Genomic DNA, 27,389 nt, shown 5'->3' with positions numbered 1-27,389 from the left:
TTTAAATTATTTTTCTTTTATCTACAGTAATTTCTAAAGAATATTTAAACAGAAAAAAATGTTCACTTAAACTTTGAAAACTTTATAGAAAAATTTAAAACAAACATAACATTCATTAGATGCTATGAAATAATTACTGGAAATTATTTTTTATTCAAAAAGTATATGTACAATAACAATAGTCGTATATTAAAATTGTCCACTTGTAAAAATAATAATTGTGCACTATTTTTGTATATACATTAAATAGATTAACATTTTCAAAAATGATTGTATACAATTTTAAAGACCATTTATTCGCTAAAAATTCTAAATACGAAATTATTTTTTTTAAGTTTGCAGTAAGACTAAATACTCATGAAGAATATAAATGTAATAGAGAATTTAATTAATATTAAAACATGTTAAAAAAGAATATTAATGAAATATGAACAAAAATGTTAATGATAGCAACGATAAAAATATATGTTTCGAATAATTTCAAAAATACAGCAAATGACTTCATTCTGACCAACTAGAAAAATGTGATTGCTTCTTAGGCATTAAATTATCCTACCACTTTACATGTACAATTACAATAAATTCAAAAAGTTTTCACAATTTTTAAAGCGAATCTAAATTCTCTTAAAAACTAATTAAAATACAATTTTTCTTTAGTCTAAATTTATATTTACAAGCACTGAAAAAATTCTATTCTTCATTTAAGAATCTTGACATCTTAAACAAAAAAAAATATAATATTTTCAGTGAATCTATATCTTCAATAGAGAACCTATAGATATGCATGAATGTTGACAGTTAATTATTCTTTTTACAAATTCTTGATTCTTTTTACAAAATGCACCATAGACCAAATTTTAGGCCACAGGCCCTTGTTATAATCTTTTTTTCTCAGTAAATCTCATGTTCTCAAAAAAAAAACAATAACTTTATGAGAAATTTTCTCATTTTCATCGATTTTCTTTCCCCTCTTTTTTTCATATATAAAATCTTAAAGAAGCACCAGAGTGAAAAGTGTAACAGCCTGAAAGGCTTTCACTTGGAACATTGAATTTCGTCCCATAATCCACTTTTTGTTTTTTTGTATAAAAATAGTCTCAATTTTTTTCAACGAGTCATTTTCATAAAATTTCTTTTCGGAAAATCACATCGAAATTCGACTCTTGATGTTAATTAATTATTTTGCTTTTATGGAAAGACTAAAAATTGTGTACAAATAAATTTATCAAAAATCATGATTGATGACAGTATAAATATTTCTTGAACAAATTCTTAAACAAATTGAATTCAAATTGAATATTAAAAAGGAATTTGAAAACATGTTTTCATTAGCACCATTTTAAATAATTGAAAATCCATTTTAGTTTTATCGCAACTGCAATGAGAATAATAACTACAATTATAATATTATTATCAAATTTATCATTATCATTAGCTTGATAATGATTTTTATCAATTGTATTCGCTAATTTTTGTAAAAGAATTTTCCTATCATTTTCTATTCTATTATTATCATCATCATCATCGTCTTTATTGATATTCTGTTTATTTTTGTTAATATTTTTTTTATTCATCAAATTAAAATTATGTCGTTTATCGAAAATATTATTGGAATTATTTTTCGATATATTTAATGCTATTTTAAGTTCCGGTAAAGAACATTCACTACTTAATTCTTTACACGTTCTATGTACATTTTTTGTTAATTTTTCAATATATTTATAGGCCGTTTTATCAACAACGGATTGAGTTTTAACACAATCATCCCCACCAAATTCACAAACACGATAATGATGCAAAATTGCTGCATCAGGTGGAACATTCACTGTTCCATGACCGGGAATTAATTCCCAGACAAAATGATTTCCCGCTTCAACAACTTCTTTTGGTTTGCAAACGTATTTCGATCGTTGCTTATGTGGATGAAGTTTTAATCGACGTCTCGTTTTTCTCAATGTGATGAGATGAGTTTCTGAGGGATTTCGACTGCTTGCTATGTACGGATCATCGGCCCATTGAAGATAGAAGAATGCATTTTGAAATGAAAATGCTCCCGTTGATTTTGTGCTGATTCGTGTGCCCATCCACCTGAAGAAGGAAAATTGTTTATTAAATTTGAAATTTTAATGTTCTTTTCTAAATTTGTGTCACTGATTTTTTGTTATTATGCAAATTTTACATTTTTATTGTTTAAATATTTTTACTAATCAACTATTTTACTGATAACAAAAAATCAGTCACAACAAAAATCAGCAAAGTCAAAATAATGTTTACAAACCACGAATTGAATTTAAAACACAAAAAACGTCTTGTTAGTCGATTCACAGTACGAAAAAAAGTATATTTTCTTTTACATATTCCGGATTGTCACAAAAATTGTATTATTCATTTCCCTGACTTTTCCCTAATTTACAGAAAAGCTTTCAACTTTTTCTCTTATTCCGATAATAAATTACATTTGGTAATTCAATTATGTATCCTCGAAAAATCTAATTGAAACTTGAAAATTTTAATTTTTTCAGAATGTTTGAAGTAAATTATTCAAAAATTCCATTATTTTATTAAATAAATATTTAAATACTATAGGAATATATTCTTTCACAGAAGTTAAAACTTAAAAATTTCAATTTCAAACTCTGAAATTTTATTACATCTAAAAAAATACAATTGGAATTCTTCAAAAATTCAATAATAATAATTTTTAACTAAAATTATTCAAAAGGACAATAATTCTTTTTATTTACAGTTTAATGTAATTAAACTTCTTGATCAACTGAAGTTCTCAAAAATTTTTAAGTAGAAACCTTGTGAAATTTTTCATTTCTAAAAATTGCTACTCAAATTTCTCTAAAATTCAATTATTTTCCAGAATTTTTGAGTAAAATTCTTCTCTAAATAAATTATTTTGAAATAATTTTGTTCAAGTTTTTTAAGAATTCAATTATTAAAAAAATCCACTTAAAATACGTCTAAAATTCAATTGTTTTCAATTTAATTTAACGAAATTACGATTTTTCGAAAATTTTTCGAATGAATTTTTATATATTCGAAAATTAAACTAATTTCTAAAAAAGTTATTTTAAATTTTCAAAAAAAATTCACTTAAAATACGTCTAAAATTCAATTGTTTTCAATACAATTTAACGAAATTTCGATTTGTCGAAAATTTTTCAAGTGGATTTTTATGTATGTTTTCAAAAATTTAACGAATTTAAAAAAAAGTTTACTTAAACTTTTCGATAACTGAATTGTTCAGAATTTTGAAAATTAATATATTTTCCATATTTTTCTTTCTTCGAAAGTTATTAAGATGAATTATTAAAATTATGTACCTAACTGAAAATATCAAAAATAATAATTTTTTAAAAAGATTACATTAGGGAATGATATTCTTAAAAATAATTTTCAATAAAATATTCTTGAATAATTTTTGAAATATAATAGATTTTTCAATTAAATATAATAGAAAAATTTAGAAATAATTGAAATTTAGTAATATATTTTTTTAGAACCTAATTGAATTTTTGGAGAATATAAAAAAATCAAGTTTTTCAAGAATTCTTAATAACAAATTTGAAATTATATGATTTGTGAAAAATTTTAATGATGTTAATCTAAAAAACAAGATTTTTCAAAAATTTCATTTTACTTATTTTGAATATAATTGAATTTTACAAAATTATAGTAAAAAAATTATAACATTTATTGTTTTAAAAATATTGTTTATAATATTTCTCAAAAATAATTGAATTTGATAAAAGAATTTTTAGACAATTTAAAAAACATATTAATTTTTTGAAGAATTCTTTTTAAAAATTTAAGAAAATTGTTTTCTCTAAATTTTTAAAAATTAGAAAAAGTTTGAATCTAATTATTTTTTCTAAATATTTCAATTTGCAGAAATATGTAACTAAAAATATTGCAAATAATTGAATTTTTAAAAAATAATAACAAATAATTCTAAGTTTTAGGTACTTTTTCAAAAAAATATTTTAATATAATTTCTTGAAGCAAATTATTATTAATTTACATTTTAAAATTTGCATTTAAAGATTTTTCTTTAGAATTTTTTATAATTAAAATTAGAATTAAAATTGTAATCAAATATTTGAAAAAAAACAGTTATTTGCAATAAAATTTTACCAATATTTCAATTAATTTAAAAGTTTTTTACTTAATGTATTTTAAAAATGTAATTATCTTAAAAAAATTATTCAAAAAATATTTTTGAAAGATTTGAGTAGTTTTTTTGTATGAAAATCAAAATAAGTTACATTTTATATTTAAAAAATTGTACTTTTTGTAAAATTGTCTCATTTTTAGAAAATAGTCGAAAAAAGTCGTTTGAAAAATCGCATTTTTCAAAATAATTCGATAAAATATTTTGTAATTCGAATAAAGTCTCATTTTTAGAAAATAGACGAAAAAATGGTATTTTTTCAAAATAATTTGAATAAAGTTTCATTTTTAGAAAATAGTCGAAAAAGTCGTTGAAAAATCGCAATTTTTTAAAAATAATTCGAATAAAGTCTCATTTTTAGAAAATAGACGAAAAAATGGTATTTTTTCAAAATAATTCGAATAAAGTCTCATTTTTAGAAAATAGTCGAAAAAGTCGTTGAAAAATCGCAATTTTTTCATAATAATTCGAATAAAGTCTCATTTTTAGAAAATAGACGAAAAAAGTCGTACCGTCCGAGTTTAGTTATTAAGTAAATTTTACATTTTTACTAATTTAACAAAAAATGTAACAAAAAAATGAGTCACAACAAAAATTATCAGACTGGAAATAATATTAATAGTAAATTGATAAATTAAAAAGAAACTCAAATAACAATTTTTGAGAATAAAGAAATATTTTTCTAAAGGGGGTGAAAATGGAGGAAAATCGATAACAAACCGTATAAGCTCGATTATTGTATTATCGTGTCTGGGAATGATGAACTCATCCAAATCCACCAAAGCGACGTACTCAAAGGTATACATCGATCGATAGAGGCAGTCATTTAGTGCAGCAAATAATCCTTCGGTACGAATCTCCCTCTGTGAGATCATATCCAGATGATGCCAAGGGAGTACAGTAACGTAACCCTTTCGCTCGTAATATCTCAATACACATCCAGCGTCAGGACCAACCGTATCATTGTAAAGAGTGACATGAGTGGCACCTAAGAGTCTGTACAGTTCAATAAACTCCACTAATTGCAAAACCTGCACAAGATTTAATGTCTTTTTTATTATACTGTCTCGCGCGAATCATGAAGAGAGGGGAAAAAATAAAAAAAGAAGAATCCCTCTTAATTGTAGATTTTTAAAAGCTTTTCATAATTAAAGAACGCGTATAAAAAACCTCAGACTTTTTATATACGTTCGCAATACCTTTCCTTTTTTTCAAACAAAAATATTAATTGCTACCCGTAAGGTGCAAGTTTTTAAAAAAAATTTGCGTATAATTTCTCTTGAATTCAATTTTTATTTAAACTTAAATTTTTATTCATTCAAATTAATATTTAGTTTGAAAAGGAAAACTTCATTTTAGTTTAAAAAATTAAAAAAACTTATTTTTTGATTGAGAGATTATAGAAAAGAATTTTAAAGAAATTTCAACTTTAGAAAAAATGGTCAAATCAGTCAAAATGACTGACTAAAATCGATCTTCACTACTGAAACTAAAATAACAAGAGTTTAGTCTAAATTTTACTTTTACCATTCGTTTCGAAAAATTAAAGGATCTAAAAAATGTTCTCCTTTAATTGAATATTATAATTTAAATTTAAATTATATAATTAAAAACCATATTTCGTGACTACAATTTCTTTGAAGTTGCTACAAAAATTTGATTTCTTTTTCTTTAATAGTAAAATTATTTAAAACTTCAATAGTTTTATTCAGATAAATATTTAATAATATTTGAGAATTCTATTATTCAAAAAAAAAAAAAAGAAGATTCACCTCAAATAATTTTGAAATTCAATTTTATAAAATTTTAATTATTAAAAAATTTGTGAATTAAATATAAAAAAACTAATTTGAAGAAAAATTAGTTTTTTTTATATTATTTAAAATTCAAATTTTCTAAAGTTCTTAAAGTTCTAAAATTTAAAACCTTTTGAAATTCAATTCATTATAAAAAATGTAAACGCAATTCTTCTAAACTTTAATTATTTTTGGAATTTTTAAGTAAAATTATTCTTTTAATAATTTATAAGTTATTTTAACAAAATTACAGCTTATACTTTAATTAAAAAATTAAAAATTCTATTTCCTGACCAGAATTTTTTACTTTAGTAATTTTCTTTAAAAAATTGAAATTACACAAGAATGAAATTTGATTTTAGAAAAATTTTTGCTTTGAGAATCAAAAATTGAATATTACTTACCCGATTGTAATCGTAGTGTAAGGGTTTGACGCAAATCGCAAGGTTATTTTTATTCACAGATCTGGCGTGTGGTCGATTTTGCACTAAAATGCGATTTGAGGGAGATGCTCGAAGTTTGGCAACAATACTGACTGTCTCCGGTATTTTTTCCTTAGTGGGAGAGTCTTTTGGAATCGGACATATTACAAAGCAAGCACTGTACTTTAAATTCCAATTTTCTCTAATGACCTAAAAAAATTCAAAATAATTTTATTGAACTATTAAAATTAATGCATTTTAAAATTATTAAAAATTACGCCAGTGAAGTTCACAAAGTTTATGATCAATCAATTGAATTAAAATAGATTTTTTTCAAGCAGAAAACAATAAAATTTATTGTTTATAAATATTTCTTTCGTTTATTATCCATTAAAAATTTTTATTATTATTAATAATAATATTATTTAATTTATTAATTTAAAATATTTTAATTTAATTTAATAAGAAACTATGCTTATACAAAAATTAATCAAATTTTAAGTAGAAAAATATATTTTTTCCAAATCATTGATTATAGACTTCGTCAACTTGCTCCCCAACGTTGAAAAATAGAATCTGAGAAGTCTGAAGATTAATCTTAAGATGAGATTAAAATCAGAGAAGATTTAATAAATTGAATTACTTTAATTAAAATTTCTTTAAAAATTTTTTTTTCTTTTTAAATTGACTCTCTTTGGAAAGAATTTAAATTATTATTATTATTATTATTATTATTAAGATTTAAATGAAAATAATTCCTTCACCTTAACTTTGGCAGGAACTGTCGTGGAAGAAGTGAGATTTTGATCTGAATACCAAAGACGACACCATACTCTCTCGGGACTTTTTGTTTTGGTTGCCCCAATAACACGAATTAATCCCGGACTTTTTCGATTCCCAGATCCTCCCACTATTCTGTCGTCGAAATAGGCCGAATAAACAAAGAACTTGAATCTGTTAACAAAAATAAATTAGTCATTAATAAAGAATTAAAAATTTTTAATTTAATGACAAATAATTTCAATCTTTCCTCTATTTTAATTATATGGTTCTATTCCAAAATTCTGTTCTATTTTTATTAATAAAATTTACTAAATTAAAAAAAAAAATAATATTTCTGTTAAAACAAACTTATAATTTTCGTAAATTTTATAATTTTCAATCTAAAGTAATTTAAATCTAACATAGAATTTTATTAAAAATTTTTATAATAATTGAATAATTACGAAGAATTTTATTAAATATTTTGTAATTAGGTAATTACACATTTTTGAGGATTTTAATTAAAATTGTATTGCAAATAATGGAATTTTTATAAAGAATTTTATTAAAATTTATTAAAATAATTGAATTCTTTCGAGAAATCTTATTAAAATTCTATTAAAAATAATTTAATTTCTGCAAAAATTTTTATTGTTCAGGAAAATAATTAAAAATTCTCGTGAAGAATTTTATTAAACATTTTTCAAAATAATTAAATTCTTTCAAGAAATTTTATAAAAATTCTATTGAAAATAATTCTTTCCAGGAATTTAATAAAAATTGTATTGAAAATAATTGAATTCCTGCAAAAAAAAAGTTTATTTCTTAAGAAAATATATGAAAATTCTTGTGAAGAATTTTATTAAAAATTATTCGAAATAATTGAATTCTTTCGAGAAATTTAATTGAAATTCTATTAAAAATAATTGAATTCTTTTTAGAAAAAATCATAAAAAAAATTTTATGAACATTTTTGAAACTAAATAAATTCTTGTTCAGAATTATATTATTTATAAAAAATTTAAATCTTTCGAGAAATTTTATTAGAATTGTATTTAAAAATAATTGAATTCTTATTAAAGAATTTTATTAAAATTTTTGAAACTAAATGAATTCTTGCGAAGAATTTTATTATCTATAAGAAATTTAATTCTTTCGAGAAATATTATTAAAATTTGATGGAAAATAATTAATTTCTTATTAAAAAGTTTACCAAAATTTTCAAAAATAATTCAATTCGTTCGAAAAATTTTATTGAAACTTATAAAAATAATTGAATTCCTACGAGGAATTTAATTAAAATTGTATTAAAAGTAATTGAATTCTTTTTAAAGAATTTAAAAAAAATTTTTGAAACTAAATGAATTTTTGCGAAGAATTTTATTATTTATGAGAAATTGAATTCTTTTGAGAAATATTATTAAAATTTTTTAAATAGATGAAATAAATAAATAAAAATTGGATTGAAAATAATTAATTTCTTATTAAAATTTTATCCGAAAATTTGAAAATAATTAAATTCTTTCAAAGAATTTTATTGAAACTTATAAAAAATTAAAAACCATTAAATTCTTTCGAGGAATTAAATTAAAATTGTATTTGAAAATAATTAAATTCTCATAAAGAATTTTATCAACATTTTTGAAAATAATATTAAATTCTTGCGAAGAATGTACCTAATTATTTATATAAATATTAAATATTAAAAATAATTACTTTCTTATAAAGAATTTGATTAAAATATTCGAAAATAATGGAATTTTTCGAAGAATTTTATTGAAATTTTTAAAAATAATTAAATTCTTCCGAGAAATTTTATTAAAATTTGTAAAAATAACAAAAAAGAATAATTTAGTTAAAAAACACATTTTCTAAAATTAAAAAATTTGAAATTACTGAAAAATATCAAAAATTTGGAATCAAGACAAAAATCACTTAAAAATAAATAAAAATTATTATTCCACTGCAGAATTTGAATGAGATTTGAATTTGAACTCAGTGTAAAATGAAAAGTTTATAAACCTGGTGTTAGTAACTGCAAGCCATTCAGCATGCGTGACTCGAAGCTTTTGATCGAGCTGAGGGAGACGAGCTTCTAAGCTGGGGGGTAAGCTCGGCAAAGCTCGTGGATCTGGTGGAATCTGATGGACTAACAAGCCAACGTGATCATCGAAGCTGCCCTTATAATCTTCAGCCTGCAAGCAAGAAATGTCAGTTTAGTTCAAGAGAAAATATCAAAGGACATTAAAGCTTCGATTACGAGCAATCTATACGATTTATTGAGATATAAACTTGATTCATCTCATCTACTTTAAAGACCTTATTCCCCAGAGATTTTCATCCTTTACCCTCACCTCAATATAATCTTCAATATATATATATTTCAACACTTTGCGAGTTAAGTCCAAAATTTATGAAACACACGAATAATTTCTGAAAACTCATTATATCCAAAGTCCATCTACTAAATTTCCTTTTCCCCCATTTTCCCAAATTAAACAAAGACTGCCTTAATAAATTTCGATACAAATTACGAAAATTCGAATTGACTTTTAAATCTATTTCAATCTATTTTTTCACATTTTAGTAATTAGTTTGTAAATTTTACAATTTAGAAAAAAATAAATTACAAATTACAAATTTAAATTAACAATTTAATTGCACATAATTTTCATTGACAATTTAAATTCATTATTTATTACAACAATGTTGGTAGACGTATGTATGTAATTGTTAGCGCAGCTGTCACGCGAGATAAATTTGTATCGAGATCAACGCCAGGCATTTTTTTTCCTTTTTTTTACACTTTTCATGCTAGAATATCACGAAATAGTAAACACAAACATAAAATGCAGACACGCTGAAGAGGATTTCTGGGGTATGATTTCCGTGCGAATTCATTCCTCAAATTTTGCCCTCTCTCCTCTCTCTCTCCATATACATTCATGTATATATCGTACATTCACAGAGCGAAAATAAAAATATTGTACGTCGTCCAAAAAAAAAAAAAAAGTTGACATTTACTTTCGACATATGAAACGGTATTACTCCCAGGAACTAAAAAATTAGATGAGAAATATTTTCACGTATATTTTCATCTCTGTCATGTATAAACATTGTTTTTAGCGGTTTTATTTCTTCAATCATTCTAAAAAGTTGATATCGAATTTCTTTTTATATAAATATTAAAATAAATATCAATCAATTTTCAACGTCCATATTATATTGTCTTTTTTTCTTTGTTTCGAAACCAAATAAAATTATTATCAATATTTACAATGGATAATAAAATTTTTCCTAAATTTCTCTTTCGGAGTCCTTTGATTCAATTTCGAATTTAATTTTCTTTTTATTGGAAAAAAAATCCTTTTTCACCTGACAGAAAAAAAAGAATTGACTGAAATTGAAACCTTTTTATATGTTTGAAAAAAATGTTTTGATAAAAACGAGAAGGAATATCAATAAAAATATTTTTTTTGTGAAAGCGAATATTTGAACTGACATATATATGTGCGTGTAATGTAAGAAAACAATCAGAATGGAAGTATTATATTTTGTGTACTAATAATTTCAGGATATTTTTCTAAGATTACTTCTCAATGTTTTCAATCTCCGCTCAAGTTCCATCGGAAAAAAAGTAGTAAAGAAAAATTTATTTTTCTACACAAATTCTTTGTTTTATGAGATTAAATTTTTATTTATCGGGGTTGCCACAAAAAATCGATTTAATTTTTTCCTGACATTTCCCTGATTTCTAAAAAGAGTTTTAATTTTTTTCCTGAACCGAAAGAATATTCTGATTCACTCTAAAAATGATTATTAAAACAAAAAAATGTTTTTGATACATTTATTTGTGAATACCTTTGATTGAAAAATTATTCGATGCATCAATATTTTTTTCAGATAAATATTAAATAATAACTATTATTTTTTTTATTATTTTTCCATAATAATTAAAATTTTCAAAAAATTTAAATTTCAAATCTTTTTGAAATTTAATAATTTATCAAAATTTACCTAAACTGTAACTTTTCCAAAATTATTTCTTTAATTTCAATATACATTATTTACGAGAACTTTTAACTGAAATTCTTCTCTAAATCAATTATTAATAATAATTCTTGAGAAAATTCTCTGAGAATTAAATTATTCAAAGAAAAAAATAAAATTTACCATAAATAATTCTAAAATCAACTCGTTCACAATTCAATTTCACGAAATTTCAATAATTCGACAATTTTTCAATTAATTATATATATTCAAAAAATTCTAGTTTCATTTCAATTCATTTGTGGCGATTTAAAAAATTTATTGTAAGGCAAACAAAGTAAAAAATTTAAATAGAATTAAATCTTTTATGTATATTTTATCTATATACTCTTCCTGATTTTTCCGATCACTGGCAAGAAATTTCTTATGAATTCTCAGAATTTAATATTTTTCCTGTACTTTTCTTAAAATTCCCTAACATTTTCCTGAGATTCCTGACTTTCTCCCGAATTCCCTGATTTTCCTGAACTGCGGCAACCCTGTTTATGTAACAAAATAGAAAAAAAAATTGAATAAAAATTGAAACTGATAAAAAAAAATTAGATGACAATAAAAAATAATAAAATAGAAAAATATTTGAAAATACTCACTCCAACTTCTTCGTAATCTGGACGATCTGGTGCAGCTGCTAATCGATGTCCATTTCGGTGAGCAATTGCTCCACCATTTGCCGCATTGGTCCCATGCCTTTCGTCTATGAGAAATATTTCAGTGAAAACAATAAGTCCAAAGACGGCAAAAAACATGACCACAAGCATAAAGGACATATTTGCCCTATCCTTGAGAACTCCTGCATTGCCGCGTCCTCCTCCGCTTCCAGATTTTCGTGTACCCATTTCTGCAATCAATCATAAGCAAAATTTCATTTATTCACATTTATTTACAGGGTTTCTACAAATTTCTCCTTATAAAATTCCATGATTTCCAGGTGATAAATGATCAAATTTCCATGAAACATTAAAACAAAATTTTTCTCAGTTAAGTCAGGTAAATGTCATGAAAAAAAATTTTTTGTCAGGGAAATTAAGAAAATTGAGACTTTTTCGACTTTTCTTCCAAACATTGCAACAAAATACCATAATTTTTAGTAAAAAAGTGCAACTTATTTTGATTTTTATAATGCCAAAAATTACTATAAACAAATCTTTCAAAAATTATTTTTGAATAGTTAAAATTTTGTAAAATTTGATTGAAAACAAATAATTTATTTCAAGTGTTTTGTTGCAATTTTCAAAAATTAACTTTTGAAGAATTTTAATTGCAAATTTGGAAAATAATTGAATTATCCAAAATTTTAATGAAAAATCTTTAAAAGTAAATTTAAAAATGAAAATAAGCTTTTAATTTTTTAAAATTCAATATTCTTAATACTTTCAATTACATATTTCCAAAAATAATAACATTTTAGAATTATTTTTAACATTTTTGAGAAAACAATAATGTTAAAAATGTTTAATTAAAGTTTATCAAAAAATTCAGTAGTTTTTTTAAATTATACAAAAATTCTTTTAAGAACTACAATTATTTTCAAAAAATTACATTTAAAAATATTTTTAAAAAACTAATTATTAGAATTGTTTTGTAATAATTTTTTAGGTTTCAAAATTTACTTTTTGGAATTGTTAAAATTTTTGAGAAATCAAGGTCCTGTTTATATTTAAAATTCTACAAAAATTTGATCATTTTCAATTATACTTTTCAAAAATTCAATTATTTTTAAAAGATTTTACCAAATTTTAATTGTTTGGAAATTTTTCAAAATTAAAAAACTATTATCGTTCAAAAATTATTTTAAAATATTTAAAAAAAATTAATTGTAAGAATTTCTTTATTATAATATTTTGAAAATATTATAACTTAATAACTTGTGAAAAAACTATGGAGAGTCACAATTATTATAAAAAATTGAGTTTATGTATTTAACGACATTATTTTTTAATTTTTGAAAATAATTGAATTTTTGCAAAGAATTTCATTACTTTTGAAAATAATTGAATTTTCCCGATGAATACTATTATTTATGAATATATTTTATATTTGCAATGATTTTTATTAAAATTCCTGAAAATAATTGAATTTTGGAGGAGAATTTTGCTATCCTTATATTTATAAAGATAATTAAAATCTGAACGAGATTTTTTTTAATTTTGGAAAATAATTGAATTTTTACAAAGAATAATTTTATAACTTTGGAAAATAATTGGATTTTTCCGATGAATACTATTATTTATAAAAAAAATTGAATTTTGCAAGGAATTTTATTAAAATTTCTGAAAATAATTGAATTTCTAGGTAGAATTTCAATATTTATCAAGATAATTGGAATTCTTTCGAAGACACCAAAATTCAGAATTTTCTTTATGAATTCTAGAAATTGAATATTTTTCCAGTACTTTGATTCTTTTCAGAAATACAATTATTTTCGATAAATTACATTGAAAAATATTTTTAAAAACTAATTATTAAAATTGTTTTGTAATAATTTTTTAAGATTCAAAATTTACTTTTTGGAATTGTTAAAATTTTTGAGAAATCAAGGTCCTGTTTATATTTAAAATTCTACAAAAATTTGATCATTTTCAATTATACTTTTCAAAAATTCAATTATTTTTAAAAGATTTTACCAAATTTTAATTGTTTGGAAATTTTTCAAAATTAAAAAACTATTATCGTTCAAAAATTATTTTAAAATATTTAACAAAAAATTAATTGTAAGAATTTCTTTATTATAATTTTTTGAAAATATTATCCCTTAATAACTTGAGAACAAACAATGGAGAGTCACAATTATTATAAAAAATTGAGTTTATGTATTTAAATAATTGAATTCTAGAAGAACTTTTGTAAAATTATTTAGATTAATTGATTCAGAGATGAAGTTCAGTTGAAAATTGTAGAAAATAATTAAATTCAGGAAGGGTTATAATTGTAATTTTTAGAAACTATTAAAATTCATAAATTTTACTCATTTTCCGTAAACATTAATATTTTCCTACTGTAAAAAGAATTTCGTTAGGGAAAGTAATTTTAATGCCGCAGTAAATGGTCAGGGAAATTGATAAACTGAAACTTGTGACCACCCTGAGTAATAAAGGAGCGCGAATTTCAATCACACGGGTTTACAACAAAAACTAAAAAAATCCCATGATCCGATTAGAAATTCCATGATTCCATGAATGAAAATGAAATCTCATGACAATTCCATGATTTCCAGGTTTTCCATGACTTGTAGAAACCCTGTATAATTTACTATTTCCATATTTATTATATTTTTTTGCTTCCTCATGTAGGAAGGATTTTTATTTACTATTTTATATAATTACAAATGTAAATTAGTCAGAATTATTTATTCAACAGTGAATTTGTAATCAAGAGCAAGGGATTAAAATCAATTATTAACTCTTTATATAAATACAGAAGTCAATAAATTGAATGTCAATGAGAAAAAAGAGGGAATGGAGAATTGTTCGATAAACAAGTGATTATTGCTGAATTTCATGGATTATTTACTGTCTATGGACAAGGTAGAGAGAGAGAGAGAGAGAGAAAGCGAGAGAGAGTAATGACCCAACAAACAGGTCATAATGCATGACGGACAGGTATAGTGCAACAGAAAGCTTTGCAAATGGCTCTAAATTTGGTGCACCCTGCTCAAAATATTTGATGTCAAGTCGAGGAGTGCACCATAAAGTATATGATATGTTCTAACCATTAATCTGTCAGTTAAGGGCACCTGCGCTATTTTTCGCTTTTAATTTTCAATTCCTTCACTTCTATCTCTTCAAAGAGAGAGAATTTTCATTTACAATGTTTCATTATCTCCCATTCTGTTCATTTCACTGGAAATTCAAATAACATAGGAAAACTATTAATATGGAAATATTAAATTCAATCCCAAAGGATTTCTTTTTTTCCTCCAAAAAAAAAAGAAAAAATAATAAAAGGAATTTAATAATCGATATGACAAAATTTACTCACCTAAAGTAATCCTAAGTCCAAGGATGCGGTAGATCCATCTGTAAATTTATAATTTAAGGCAAATTAAAATTGTGAAATTGTAAATAAAATAAATAAATTATATAATATATAATAAATATCGTTATATGTTACGCGCGAAACGCGAGATTCAATTTAATATTATTATTGCAAATTGCAAATTGCAAAATTTATTATTTTCAAAAAGCAATTTCATTTTATGAATAATTTCGGATTCAAAACTTAATAAAATTCATTTATTAACTTCCTAATTAACGAAATTTTTTATTTTCAAAAATTTCAATAAAAGTCTTCGAAACAATTATAAATTATTTTTTTATCCTTAGTAAATTTTTTTGAAATTTTTCAATTATTTTCTTGATCAATAAATTTTGTCAGGAATTTAATTATTTTTAAATCAATTTTAATAAGATTTCTCGAAAAAATTTAATTATTTTTTTAGAAATTTAGATAAAATTCTCCGAAAAAATTCACTTATTTTTAGAAAAACTTGACAAAATTCTATTATTTTCATAAACTTAGGTATAAAAATAAAATTCTTCATAGAAATTCAATTTTATTTATAAGAAATTTAATTCTTCTAACACAGGAATTCAATTATTTTTATAAATAATTGAATAATAATATAATTTATAAATAATAAAATTCTTCCTAGAAATTCAATTATTTTTAGAAATGATAAAATTCTTCTCAGGAATTCAATTATTTTCAATACAATTTAAAAAAAATTTCTCGAAAGGATTCAATTATTTTCATAAATAATCAATTCCTCGCATGAATTCAATTACTTTTAGTAGAATTTTTATAAAATTTCTCAAAAGAATTCAATTATTTTCAAAAAAACTTAAAGAAATTCTTTAAAAAAATTTAATTATTTACGAAAAACATTTAGAAAATTAAAAAAAAAAAGAATTTAAAAAAAAAATTAATTATTAATATTATTATTAATATTAATAATTAATAATTAATAATACATTAATTATTTATTAATATTAATTAATTAATATTATTATTATTATTTTATTTAAAAGAATTTAATTTTTTATCAATAATTTTAATAAAATTTAATAATAAAATTATTAATTACAATTATTAACAAACCCGATTATTTAAAAAATTTGAAAGAAATTTTTTCTCAAGTTCGATTACTTTTCAAATTTACAGGTAAAATTATTTTTAAAAAACTCAATTATTTTCAAAAAATATTCAAAGAAATTCTTCAAAACAGTTAAAGTTTTTTCAAGAATTTTTATAAAAATTCATTGTAAGAGTTTAATTGTTTTCATAAATAATTTAATTTCTTCGCGAAAATGAATGTTTTTAATACAATTTTAATGAAATCTATCGAAAGAATTCAATTATTTTCTAAAATTTTGATAAAATTCTTCGAAAGACTTAAGTTATTTTTAAATTTGTTGATAAAATGTTCTGCAAGAATATTCAATAATATTGTCAATACATTAATTTTAAACTTCAAAAGATTTAAAAAGAAAAATTATTAAAAATATTCCCACAGTACAACGATTGTTAGTAATACAGATATTTTGTAAATTATATAATAAAATACATTAAATAAATAAATAAAATTACGTCTCTGTGAAAAAATTTAATTAAAATATGTATATTTTTCCCCCAAGTTAGATAAATTCAAAATAAAACAGGAAAAAAATGAAAATTTCTTTCATGGCAAAGTTTTATAAAAGTGAACCGAATAAATGCCGGAAAACTATTTCCACTTAATATTTTTTTTCTTTTCTTTCCTTTTGGTAGGTAAAAGAAGTATTTTTTTTTGTAGTATAAAAGAAAGAAAAGCTCCGAAATGGTGAATGTCTTTGAATCAAATGTACATATACAGATATACATTATATTTTGCGTTAAAAGTTGAAACGTGAAACTTTATGGTTGAAAGTTGAAAGTAACAGTGGGAAAATTGAACAACTTTTACGATTTTTTAATACTTTCACTTTAAAACGATTATTCTTTTTTTTTGAAGGAAAAACTTTCGCTGAACTTTTTTATTTAATGAAAAGAGAAAAGGATTGCAAATTTCTTTGATTCAAATAAATGTGAAAGAGAATGTTATAGAGAAGAGAAAAAAAAACTTTCGCCTTTGAGTTAAAACAAATTTTCAAAAGTCAACGTCATTCTTTTTAATTAAACTGCACAATTAAGAATCGATTGTTCTGTTGTTGGGAAGACTATCTCGATTCTACTTTTATTAAAAATTTTTTTAATAAATTACTTGTAGGTATCTAGTTTCAAAGTTTTTTTTTTAAATTTATATTTCTTTTTCATTTTTTATTTCAATTATTTTCATTTTTATTTAATTTTTAACAATTTCACTTATTTTGTGTATTTTATTTATTTTTAATTTTTCCATATTTTAGTACTTACAATCAAAATTCTTTTATTGTTAAAAAATGTTTTTAATTTGCTTTTTATTGAAAACGGTTTTCAATTATTTTTTAATAAAAAAGGTTCAAATACGAATATTCTGGTTTCATACAATTTTTTATAACCATATACCTATAAGTAAAATAAATATTAAATAAAAATTCTTTTTAATAAAATAAAAAATTTTTTAAATAAAATAATAAAATAAAACAGGGTTAGTACAAAAATTTAATTTTGCTTTTCCCTGATGTACAGACAGAATTTTGACTTTTTCCTTGACCCTAAAGAATATTCTTTATTAAATATATATTAGAAAATAAAAACATGAAATAATTTCAAAAAGTTTCAATTTAACTTCTTCAAAGAAATTAGTTCCACATTTTTACAGAATTTGTAATTGAAAGTATGAAAAATTCAGATTTTCAAACATTTTAGTTTGAAACCTTTTCAAAATTTAATTATTTCTAAAAATTCACGCTATAAAATGCTTTTAATATTAAATTATTAGAATTGAAAATTCTACGAGAATTAAATTATTTAAATACATAAATAAATAATTTATTAAATAATTAAATATTACTCAAAATTGAATTCTCATAAAGAATGAAGTTATCAACTAATTTTTAAATAATTGAATTCTTTCGACAAATTTTAATAAAATTTCTAAGAATAATTTCAATTTTCGAGAAATTTGATTAAAATTGTATTCAAAATAATTGAAATTTTGTAATTCTTTTGAGGAAATTTTATTAAAATAGTAGATAATATTGAAAATGATTGGAGCAAATTTTTTTAAAAATAATAGAATTTCGGTAAAAAAATTTGCTATTTATAAAGATAAGTAATTGAAATCTTAACAAGAATTTTTTTTTTAATTTTTGAAAATATGTAATTGAATTTCTACAAAGAATTTAATTCCTTTTACAAATAATTGAATTCTTGCGACAAATATTATTATATATGAAAATAATTCATATTTGCATTGAATTTTATTTTAAAAATCCTGAAAATAATTGAATTTCAGCGAAATATTTTGCTTTATTTATAAAGATAATTGAAACCTTAATGAAATTTTTTTTTTAATTTTTGAAAATAATTGAATTTTTACGAAGAATTTTATTACTTTTAAAAATAATTGAATTCTAGTGCCAAATACTGTTACTTATGAAAATAATTTATATTTGCAATGAATTTTATTAAAAGTTCTGGAAATAATTGAATTTCGGCGAAGAATTTTATTACTTTTACAAATAATTGTATTCTTGTAACGAATAGTATTATTTATAAAAATAATTTATATTTGCAATGAATTTTATTAAAATTCCTGAAAATAATTGAATTTCAGTGAAGAATTTTCCTATATTTATAAAGATAATTGAAATCTTAACGAGATTTTTTTTAAAATTTTAATAATAATTGAATTTTTACGATGAATATTATTATTTATGAAAATAATTTAATTCTAATGAAGAATACTATTACTTATGAAAATAATTTATATTTGCAATGAATTTTATTAAAAGTCCTGAAAATAATTGAATTTTTACGAAGAATTTTATTACTTTTGAAAATAATTGAATTTTTCCGATGAATAGTATTATTTTTATTTATGAAAATATTTTATATTTGCAATGATTTTTATTAAAATTCCTGAAAATAATTGAATTTCGGAGGAGAATTTTGCTATATTTATAAAGACAATTAAAATCTGAACGAGATTTTTTTAATTTTTAAAAATAACTGAATTTTTACGTAGAATTTTATTACTTTGAAAATAATTTAATTTTTCCGATGAATACTATTATTTATGAAAATAATTTAATTTTACAAGGAATTTTATTCAAATTCTTGAAAATAATTGAATTTATGGGAAGAATTTCAATTATATATTTATCAAGATAAATAAAATTCTTTCGAAGACACCAAAATTTAAGCTTTTTATTACAAAAAAATAATTAAACATTAGAATAAATTTGATTTAATTGAATAAATATAATAATAATAATAATAATACTAAAAAAATTAAATAAAAATAAACATTTCTCTCGACTATTTATGTAAATGTGCTTTTTCAACTGTCTTTTTAAACTGGAAAGAAAATTTTTCGCCTTTAACAAGTAGAAATCCGTTTTGTAACTAAGAGAATAGTAAACGCTCTTACATAAAATAAAGTGGTTGATACTTTCTTTTTTAAAACCCTTTTTTTTCCTCTTTTGTCGTTTTCCAGCTTTTTCCCCTGACATTCTTTTTCTCCGGAACTATCCTGGGGGGCAGTTTATAACCCATGCACATTTTCTCTCGCAAGCTTTCCTCTTGGATTTAACCCATGTCTTTTCCCTTATGCACGTATATGTATATACACATATTCTAAATAAAATAATTCAGTCCCTCTCTCTCTCTCTCCCTTATACTCTTAATCCACCCCCTTCAGAGGAGTTCTTGTAAACTCTTGGCCAGTAAAGTTAAACAACTTATTTAGCGCAAGGAAGGCATTAATTTAAATAAAGCATTATTAAAATTACTCCTGTCCAAACAATTTTGTAGTTTAAATTATCTTAACAAGTTTCACAACAAATTATGTTAACATGAATGTATGAAGTCTTTACAGAATAATTTAAATTGAAATAATTGTGTAAATGTTTATTTTATATTCAAATGTAAAATGTTTAATGAAATTTTGGTTATAATTATAAATTACCAGTGTTATTTAGATCGTTAGTTAATTAAATTGTTAATATAGATTGTTAGTTAATTAAATTTTTAATTATTATTCAATTATTAATATTAATAATAAAAAAAAGTCTCGGATCAACTTTTAGGCGCAAAAAAGTCGTTTCAGACGATTAAAAATACAAAAAAAGTTGTTGTTTTTTTAACTCAGTCTTGTCACAAAAATTTTATTTTGTATTTCTCTGCCCTTTTATTGATTTCTAAAATCAATTATTCAGAACTTGAATAATTTTGTTAAATAAATATTTAAATACTTGAATTTATTTTTCCAGAGGAAGTAAAATTTTAAAAATTTGAATTTAAAACCTTCTGAAATTTGATAATTTCTAAAAATTATTAATTTTCTAATTTACTAATTTACTAATTGAATTCCCAAAATTCAATTATTTTTTACAATTTTTGACTAAACTTCATCACTAAATTAATTATTTTTAATAATTTTCTGAAAGTTCTTCGAGAATTCAATTATTTAAATAAAAAATTCAATTTTTCTAATAACTGTAACTGTCTATGTTTTTTTTAAAACTTTTAAGGTATATTTTTAAAAAATTATAATTAAAAGATTCTTAAAATTAATTATTTGAAAATATTTTTAAATAATTTTTGAAAGATGATAGTTTTTCAATTATAATACAATTGAAAAAATTCCAAACAATTGAAATTTGGTAAAATCTGTTAAAAATAATTTAATTTTTGAAAAATATAAAAAAATGATCAAATTTTTTAAGAATTTTAATTAGAAATATAAACATGATTTCTCTGAAATTTTAATAAATCTATAAAAGTAAATTTAAAAATTTTTAATTCACTTTGTTCGAAGATAATTAAATCTTAAAGAATTATGACACAATAATTGTAAGAATTAGTTTTTTAAAAATACTGTAATGTAATTTAAGACAATAATTGAATTTCTTAAAAGCATTTTTGTATAATTTAAAGAATTATTCGAGGCATGGAATTTTTTTCATGAAAGAAAATAAAGTTGTTGCTTCTATTTATTTTCAAAAACTAGAAATTTCATTAGTTTTTATTTTTTTTTCGCCAACTTTTGTATAATTAAATCTTTTAATGAAAATGTAGAAAAGTTTCTTCTTTATGATGAACTATGTAGTGTAAGAGATTAAATAAGTACACGCCGTAATTTGCAAATGTATAATACACTTTGCAAAATTAAAATATGTTAAACAGCGTACGCTTTTGAAAAATATTTTCCCCTTTTTCCATCGCATATCGCAAATCAATGTTCAACATACATCAATTTTAATTAGTTCTTTTCTTTTTACTAACATCCGTTAGTTTAATGTTAATTAGTTAATTGGAAAATTGAAAAAAAAATAATAAAAATGTAAATTACAAAATTGTTTGAACAGAAGCAATTTATATGTATATTTACCAATAAATTGTAAATTAATAATAAATAATAAAATAATAATTTTGAATAAATTATTTTCTAGAATTGTCAACAAACATTTTTTCCGAATCAATTATTTCTAACGATTTTCAAAAAGTTATTCGAAAATTCAATTATTAAAATACAAAGCTTCAATTTTTTTTAATAAACATTTCATAATAATATAATATTTTCAATTATTTTCTAGAATTGTTAACTAAAATTTTTTTCTAAATTAATTGTTTTTAATAATTTTCAGAAAATCATTCGAGAATTCAATTGTTTAAAAACAAAATAGTATATTAAGCAACAAGAGGAGAAAGGCAGCCATTTCTTTACGGTGATTTTTGTGACACGAGTGGAGGTCGAGGGCGCCGTAGGCGCCCCGAGACCGGAACGAGTGTCACAAAAATCATCGTAAAGAAATTGGCTGCCTTTATTCTCGTGTTACTTACGATATTTTTTATTCCTAATGCACAAAAGCGGCGATTTCAGATAGCAGACGACAGGGAGTAAAAGTCATTCACTTGTTCGATTTGTATGAAAATGGCGGCCGATTTCTCCCTTGGGCAAGAAAAATGCATGTGAACAGCTAATTTTCTTGCCCTTGGGAGAACACGGCCGCCATTTTCATACGGTCGAAGAAATGAATGACTTTCCTCCCTGTCGGCTGCTATCAGAAAGCGCCGTTTTTGTGCATGTGGGATAAAAATTTATTTTTTATAATAATTGAAAACAATAACATCTGTTTTTTTGAAATTTTTAAAGTAAAAAAGTTCAAGGAGAAAAAACGTTTATTGATGAGTATTTTAAAAATTGGACTCCAAAAATCAGAATTTTTTTAAAATTTCTATTTTCTAGAAATTTGATATTTTCCACTATACTTCGGATAAAATAAAACAAATAAAAGTTTAGTACCAAAAATTGGTTCTAAATCAATATCCATTGTTGCAATGTAACAATATTTTTTACTGTGAAGACAAAATGTTGTTTTATACGCTAAAAGCCTGCCAAAAAAAAGTAAGACTCTCTAAAGAAACAGATTTGACTCCAGTAATTTTTTAAACTATATAAAATCGAAATAAATTGCACTTTATAGCAAAAAAATAATTACCAAAATTATATTTCATCGCGATATGTGGATGAAAAATCGAATAAGTCGCATTTTATCGAAAACAAAGAAAATTTTATCAAAATCGAAAAAAGTCGCAGTTAACATTAATCAATCATTTATTTCTTCATTTTCCGTAATTTTTTTCTCAACATTCATAGAAATTTCAGAAATATTATTAATTAATAAAATATTTGCATCAGATTCGAGTAAGTACTATTTGCAAGATAAGAAAGTGACTAATGAATCTTTTATCTAAGGTTTGCAATGGGCATCCAATTACTGCTTAACTTATACTACACTTTGCAAGTTTGTACTCGTTTTTTTCTCTCCCTTTTATTTTCTGCAGTGTTTTTATAATTCTAGTTTAAATATTTGTGTGTCAACTCTAGGTCACATCAACATTTGTTGTTAATTTGCAAATGTGAATAAAGACTGTAAATTTTTAAAGGCGTACTTTCGCATCGATAAGAAAGATGATTTAAAGTTCTCGCCAATTTTTTTTTTTTTTTTCTTTTCTTTTTTCTTTTTTCTAGATGGAAACGGTTGATTCAGAAAATAAACGTCTTTCCACTGACCTAATGAAAAATCCTATTCTCAGTTTCTTTGAAAGAACTTTTTTATACTTTAGAATTCATTTTCTCAACACACATGTTTTATGGAGAGGAAAAAAATTTCTATTCATTATTCTTATTATTTTTTATTTTTATTATTGAAATTAAATTTGAAATTTCTATTTTTACTATTCAAAAGTAAATTGGAATTTTTATTTTTATTATTGAAAGTAAAATGCAATTTTTATTTTTATTGAAACTAAATTGGAATTTTTATTTTTACTATTAAAATTAAATTAAATTTTTTACTCTCGTTATTAAATTGAAATTTTCATTTTTATTATTGAAAATAAATTGGAATTTTTTATTTTTATTATTAAAATTTTTATTTTCGTTATTAAAATGAAACTAAAATTTTTATTTTTATTATTAAAATAAAGTTGATGTTTTTATTTTTATTATTATTTTTATTTTTTATTTTATTATTAATTTATTACCTACTATTATTATTATTATTATTATTATTATTATTATTATTATTATTATTATTATTTTTGGAATTTACAAGTAAAATTATTCTCTAAAGAATTTATAATTAGTTATCGTAGTTCTTCAAAAAATAATTTATTCAAAAATAAAATTCAATTTATTATTTATTTATTTTGTTATTAAAATTTTTAATTTTCTGCTCTAATAAAATTATAGTTCATACTTGAATTAAAAAATATATTTTCTGATTAGAAATTCCTACTCTAGTGATTTTCTTTAAAAAATTGGAATTATAAAAATGAAATTTGACGTTTGGAAAAGTATTATTATTTATTATGTATATTATTAATTTTTTCATTTCCCGTATTACTTATTATTATTTAGAAATATAAAAAACCAATTTTTTATTACAGCAAATAGTAAAGTTACTTTATTTATCATTTCACCCCAAATTGATTCGGTCTATTTTTAGAAAATTCGAGCACTTTGTTAGTAATGATTTACTATCTCCTTATGCAGTCTCATTGTATTAAATTTGAATTATATAAATTATTTCAGAGCTCCTATATAAAATTATTACAACTGTCAAATTTGCCGTTTAACTTTATTAGGCACTCGACTTTTAAATTAGAATAATAAATTACGGAAAATTGGATAAAATAATAAGAAATTGTACCGTATAAAAAATACTTGGAGTAAAGGGATCAAATCGACTATAATTTAATATTACTATAATAATAATTCACGAAATTCTACAGTATTATTTAATACCATACAATTTAGTACGAATTCATTAAATCGTACAACTCCGTTAAGTGACAATAAAATATTCCCTTTAGATTAAAAATATATATATATATATATACTTTTGCCCCGGATTATTCTCCACTGTACATATACTTCATTAAATATTAAACTTAAAAAATTGGTTAATCACAAATTTATGGTTTAATCGGTCTTTATAATTATTGTAATATAAAAACCACTGCATAATAAATTTATTGAATATTTTCATAATAAATTTACACAAAGCTATTCAAAATTACAAAAAATTTGATTGACTGAAATTCATTATTAAAAAATTGTCTCTGTAGAAAATTCAACAACAAAAAAAATCTTTTGAGTTCAGTGAACTTTTATATGTTGCTGAAGACTCTCACAGAGTATCGTACATACTTGAATATTTTCAGACGATAATTAATATCGCTCTTGTATGCAAAAATTTCCAACTACGTATTATATTTTTCAGTAATATAATGTTCGCGTTGAAAAATTCTCTTTTTTAGGTAAAAACAAAATTTAATAAAACGTTGAAAAAAAAAATGGAAAATTAAATTAGATATTCTACCTCTCTCAGGCATAATAGTGGAGTGTCTCTTTTAGACTTTTAAGTCTAGAAAAGAAAAACAACACTTGTAGGTAAATAATTTATAAAGTTCACAAGTACAGATGGAAAATGGTTCACGAAAGCTTCAATTTTCATAAATAAACAGTTGACTTATTGATATAATATCAATGTTGTATATAGTTTCACTTTTAAAACTTCACTTTTTGAAATATTATTTTTCACTTTTTTTGAAATATTCCGAAAAAAAATAAAAAAAAATAAAAATAAAAATAAATAAATAAATATAATAATATATTAATAATAATATTAAACGTGTGTATCTACAAAAATAGTATAAAAAACATTTGGTCTAAATATTTTCATTTAGTCGAAATATTTAGTCTAAAAATTTTTTTTTCAAAGTATTTTTAGGTAATTTTCCATTTTTATAAATTATTTAATATCATAATGTATTATTATTGCATAATTATTCTTTTATTTAAATTTTTTTTGAATTTTCTTAATTGTTCAATTGATTTTTTTTTATTATTCTTTTATTATTTTTTAATTATTTTATTATTTATTTCGATTATTCTTTTGGATTTTATTAACTATTTAATTGTTTCGTTTGCTTAATTGTTTAGATGTTTAATTTTGATTCGAATAATTGACTCAATTTGAAAAATTGATAAATTCATAAATTGATATTAAATTATAATTTCCAGACATTGCTCTGTCATTTTATCAAGTCAAAGAATTTGAATAAAAATTGTTCTTCCCTCTGCTTGAGATTTACCCCAGTTATTTTTCTCTCAGTGTGTTTATTTTAAGGATTGACAGAGACCTTGTCTCCTCTACTTTGTAAACTAATTGAATTAATTTTCCGAAAATATTCCCACCCCGCAAATACTTTATTCACCGAAAACATTTTTAAATCCTATACTCGATTCTTTTTTCTGCATTGTTTATTAATAAATAAAATTAATAATTATATAACAAGTTTCTTCTCACTCTATATATTTATGCCCTTGTATCTCTTATGAAACATAAATACATTCAATTGAAATACAAACAGTAGAATTTAAATTATTCATGCAAATAAATGTGCATAACGAGAAAAATTTATCTATATAAAGAATTGTTTGATTCAAAATTATTATTTATTTACATCTAATTGTTTATAGTTTGTATGAAAATTAGTTTCTAAAATGAGTTTGTTTATCTAAAAGTGTATTTTTTTTGCCTTTCTTTTTCTCTTTTTCCTTATTTTTTTAGTTCTATTTTTTTGTATTTTAATTCCAAAAGGACTAGAATAAAATAAGAGTAAATATAAAAAAAGGAATTTTTGCTTTTTCTTTTTGTTTAATTCTATTTTTGTTTTTTGATTCCAAAAAGAGTAGAATAAAATAAGAGTAAAAATTAAACAGAGTTTTTTGTTTTTCTCTTTTTGTTTTTCTATTTTTTGTTTTCTAATTCCAAAAAGACTAGAACAAAATAAGAGTAATAATAAAAAAGATGTTTTTTTGCTTTTTATTTTCGTTTTTCTCTTTTTTAATTCTATTTCTATTTTTTTAAATTCCAAAAAGACAAGAGTAAAAATTGAACACAGTTTTTTTGTTTTTCTCTTTTTTTTTGTTTTTTAATTCCAAAAAGAGTAGAAAATACGAGAGTAAAAATTAAACCGAGGAGGATTAAATCAAGAGAGTGACGATAATTATAGTATATCAACAAGCTTGTATATAAACAAACAAGTTCAACAATTGTTTCACAAAAACAACACAAACCGCCGATCAAAGAACTACTACAAACTATAAAAAACAGAAAAAACACTCACAATTTGATGAAGACCTTGAGAGATGAGCGTTTCCCAAATTTGGGGCAGCACACCGGTATTTTTTTGACAGGTGTCAGTAGGGCAGCATTGCTTCATTGTCCAATTGGAGCTTTCGCTGGTTATCATTTGCTTCCTAGAATCCTTATCGAGTGAATTTGGATTATTCCTCTCAATCAACACTCGACCATCGAATAACGAGAATGTCAAATGATTTCTTCCATTTTCTTGCCTTCCGATTCTTTTGAACCTGATTAAAAAATTGATGAATGAACTTTATGAGGAGAAATTTTCCAACCCGCATACACACGGAAATATCAAGTTTTTGTTACGGACGTAGCCCGCTTTCTGTATTCA

General features: G+C 22.0%; 1 protein-coding gene across 1 annotated transcript; it reads right to left on the bottom strand.

The window, feature by feature from the left end:
- Nucleotides 1-1,109: 1,109 nt before the first annotated feature.
- LOC122511368 lies at nt 1,110-27,139 on the bottom strand. The gene is made up of 8 exons (XM_043626556.1): nt 27,036-27,139; nt 15,189-15,226; nt 11,801-12,048; nt 9,183-9,355; nt 7,163-7,352; nt 6,381-6,608; nt 4,901-5,211; nt 1,110-2,088 (listed from the first exon to the last, which is right to left on the bottom strand). The coding sequence occupies exons 3-8, from the start codon at nt 12,044-12,046 to the stop codon at nt 1,329-1,331; spliced, it is 1,908 nt and encodes a 635-aa protein (XP_043482491.1). The 5' UTR covers nt 12,047-12,048; nt 15,189-15,226; nt 27,036-27,139; the 3' UTR covers nt 1,110-1,328.
- Between the last annotated feature and the right edge of the window lie 250 nt (nt 27,140-27,389).

Source organism: Leptopilina heterotoma, unplaced genomic scaffold, assembly GCF_015476425.1.
Source record: "Leptopilina heterotoma isolate Lh14 unplaced genomic scaffold, ASM1547642v1 Lhet_81, whole genome shotgun sequence".
Lineage (NCBI taxonomy): Eukaryota > Metazoa > Arthropoda > Insecta > Hymenoptera > Figitidae > Leptopilina > Leptopilina heterotoma.
Note: the sequence above shows the minus strand (reverse complement) of the source record. Positions and strands in the feature narration are given on the sequence as shown.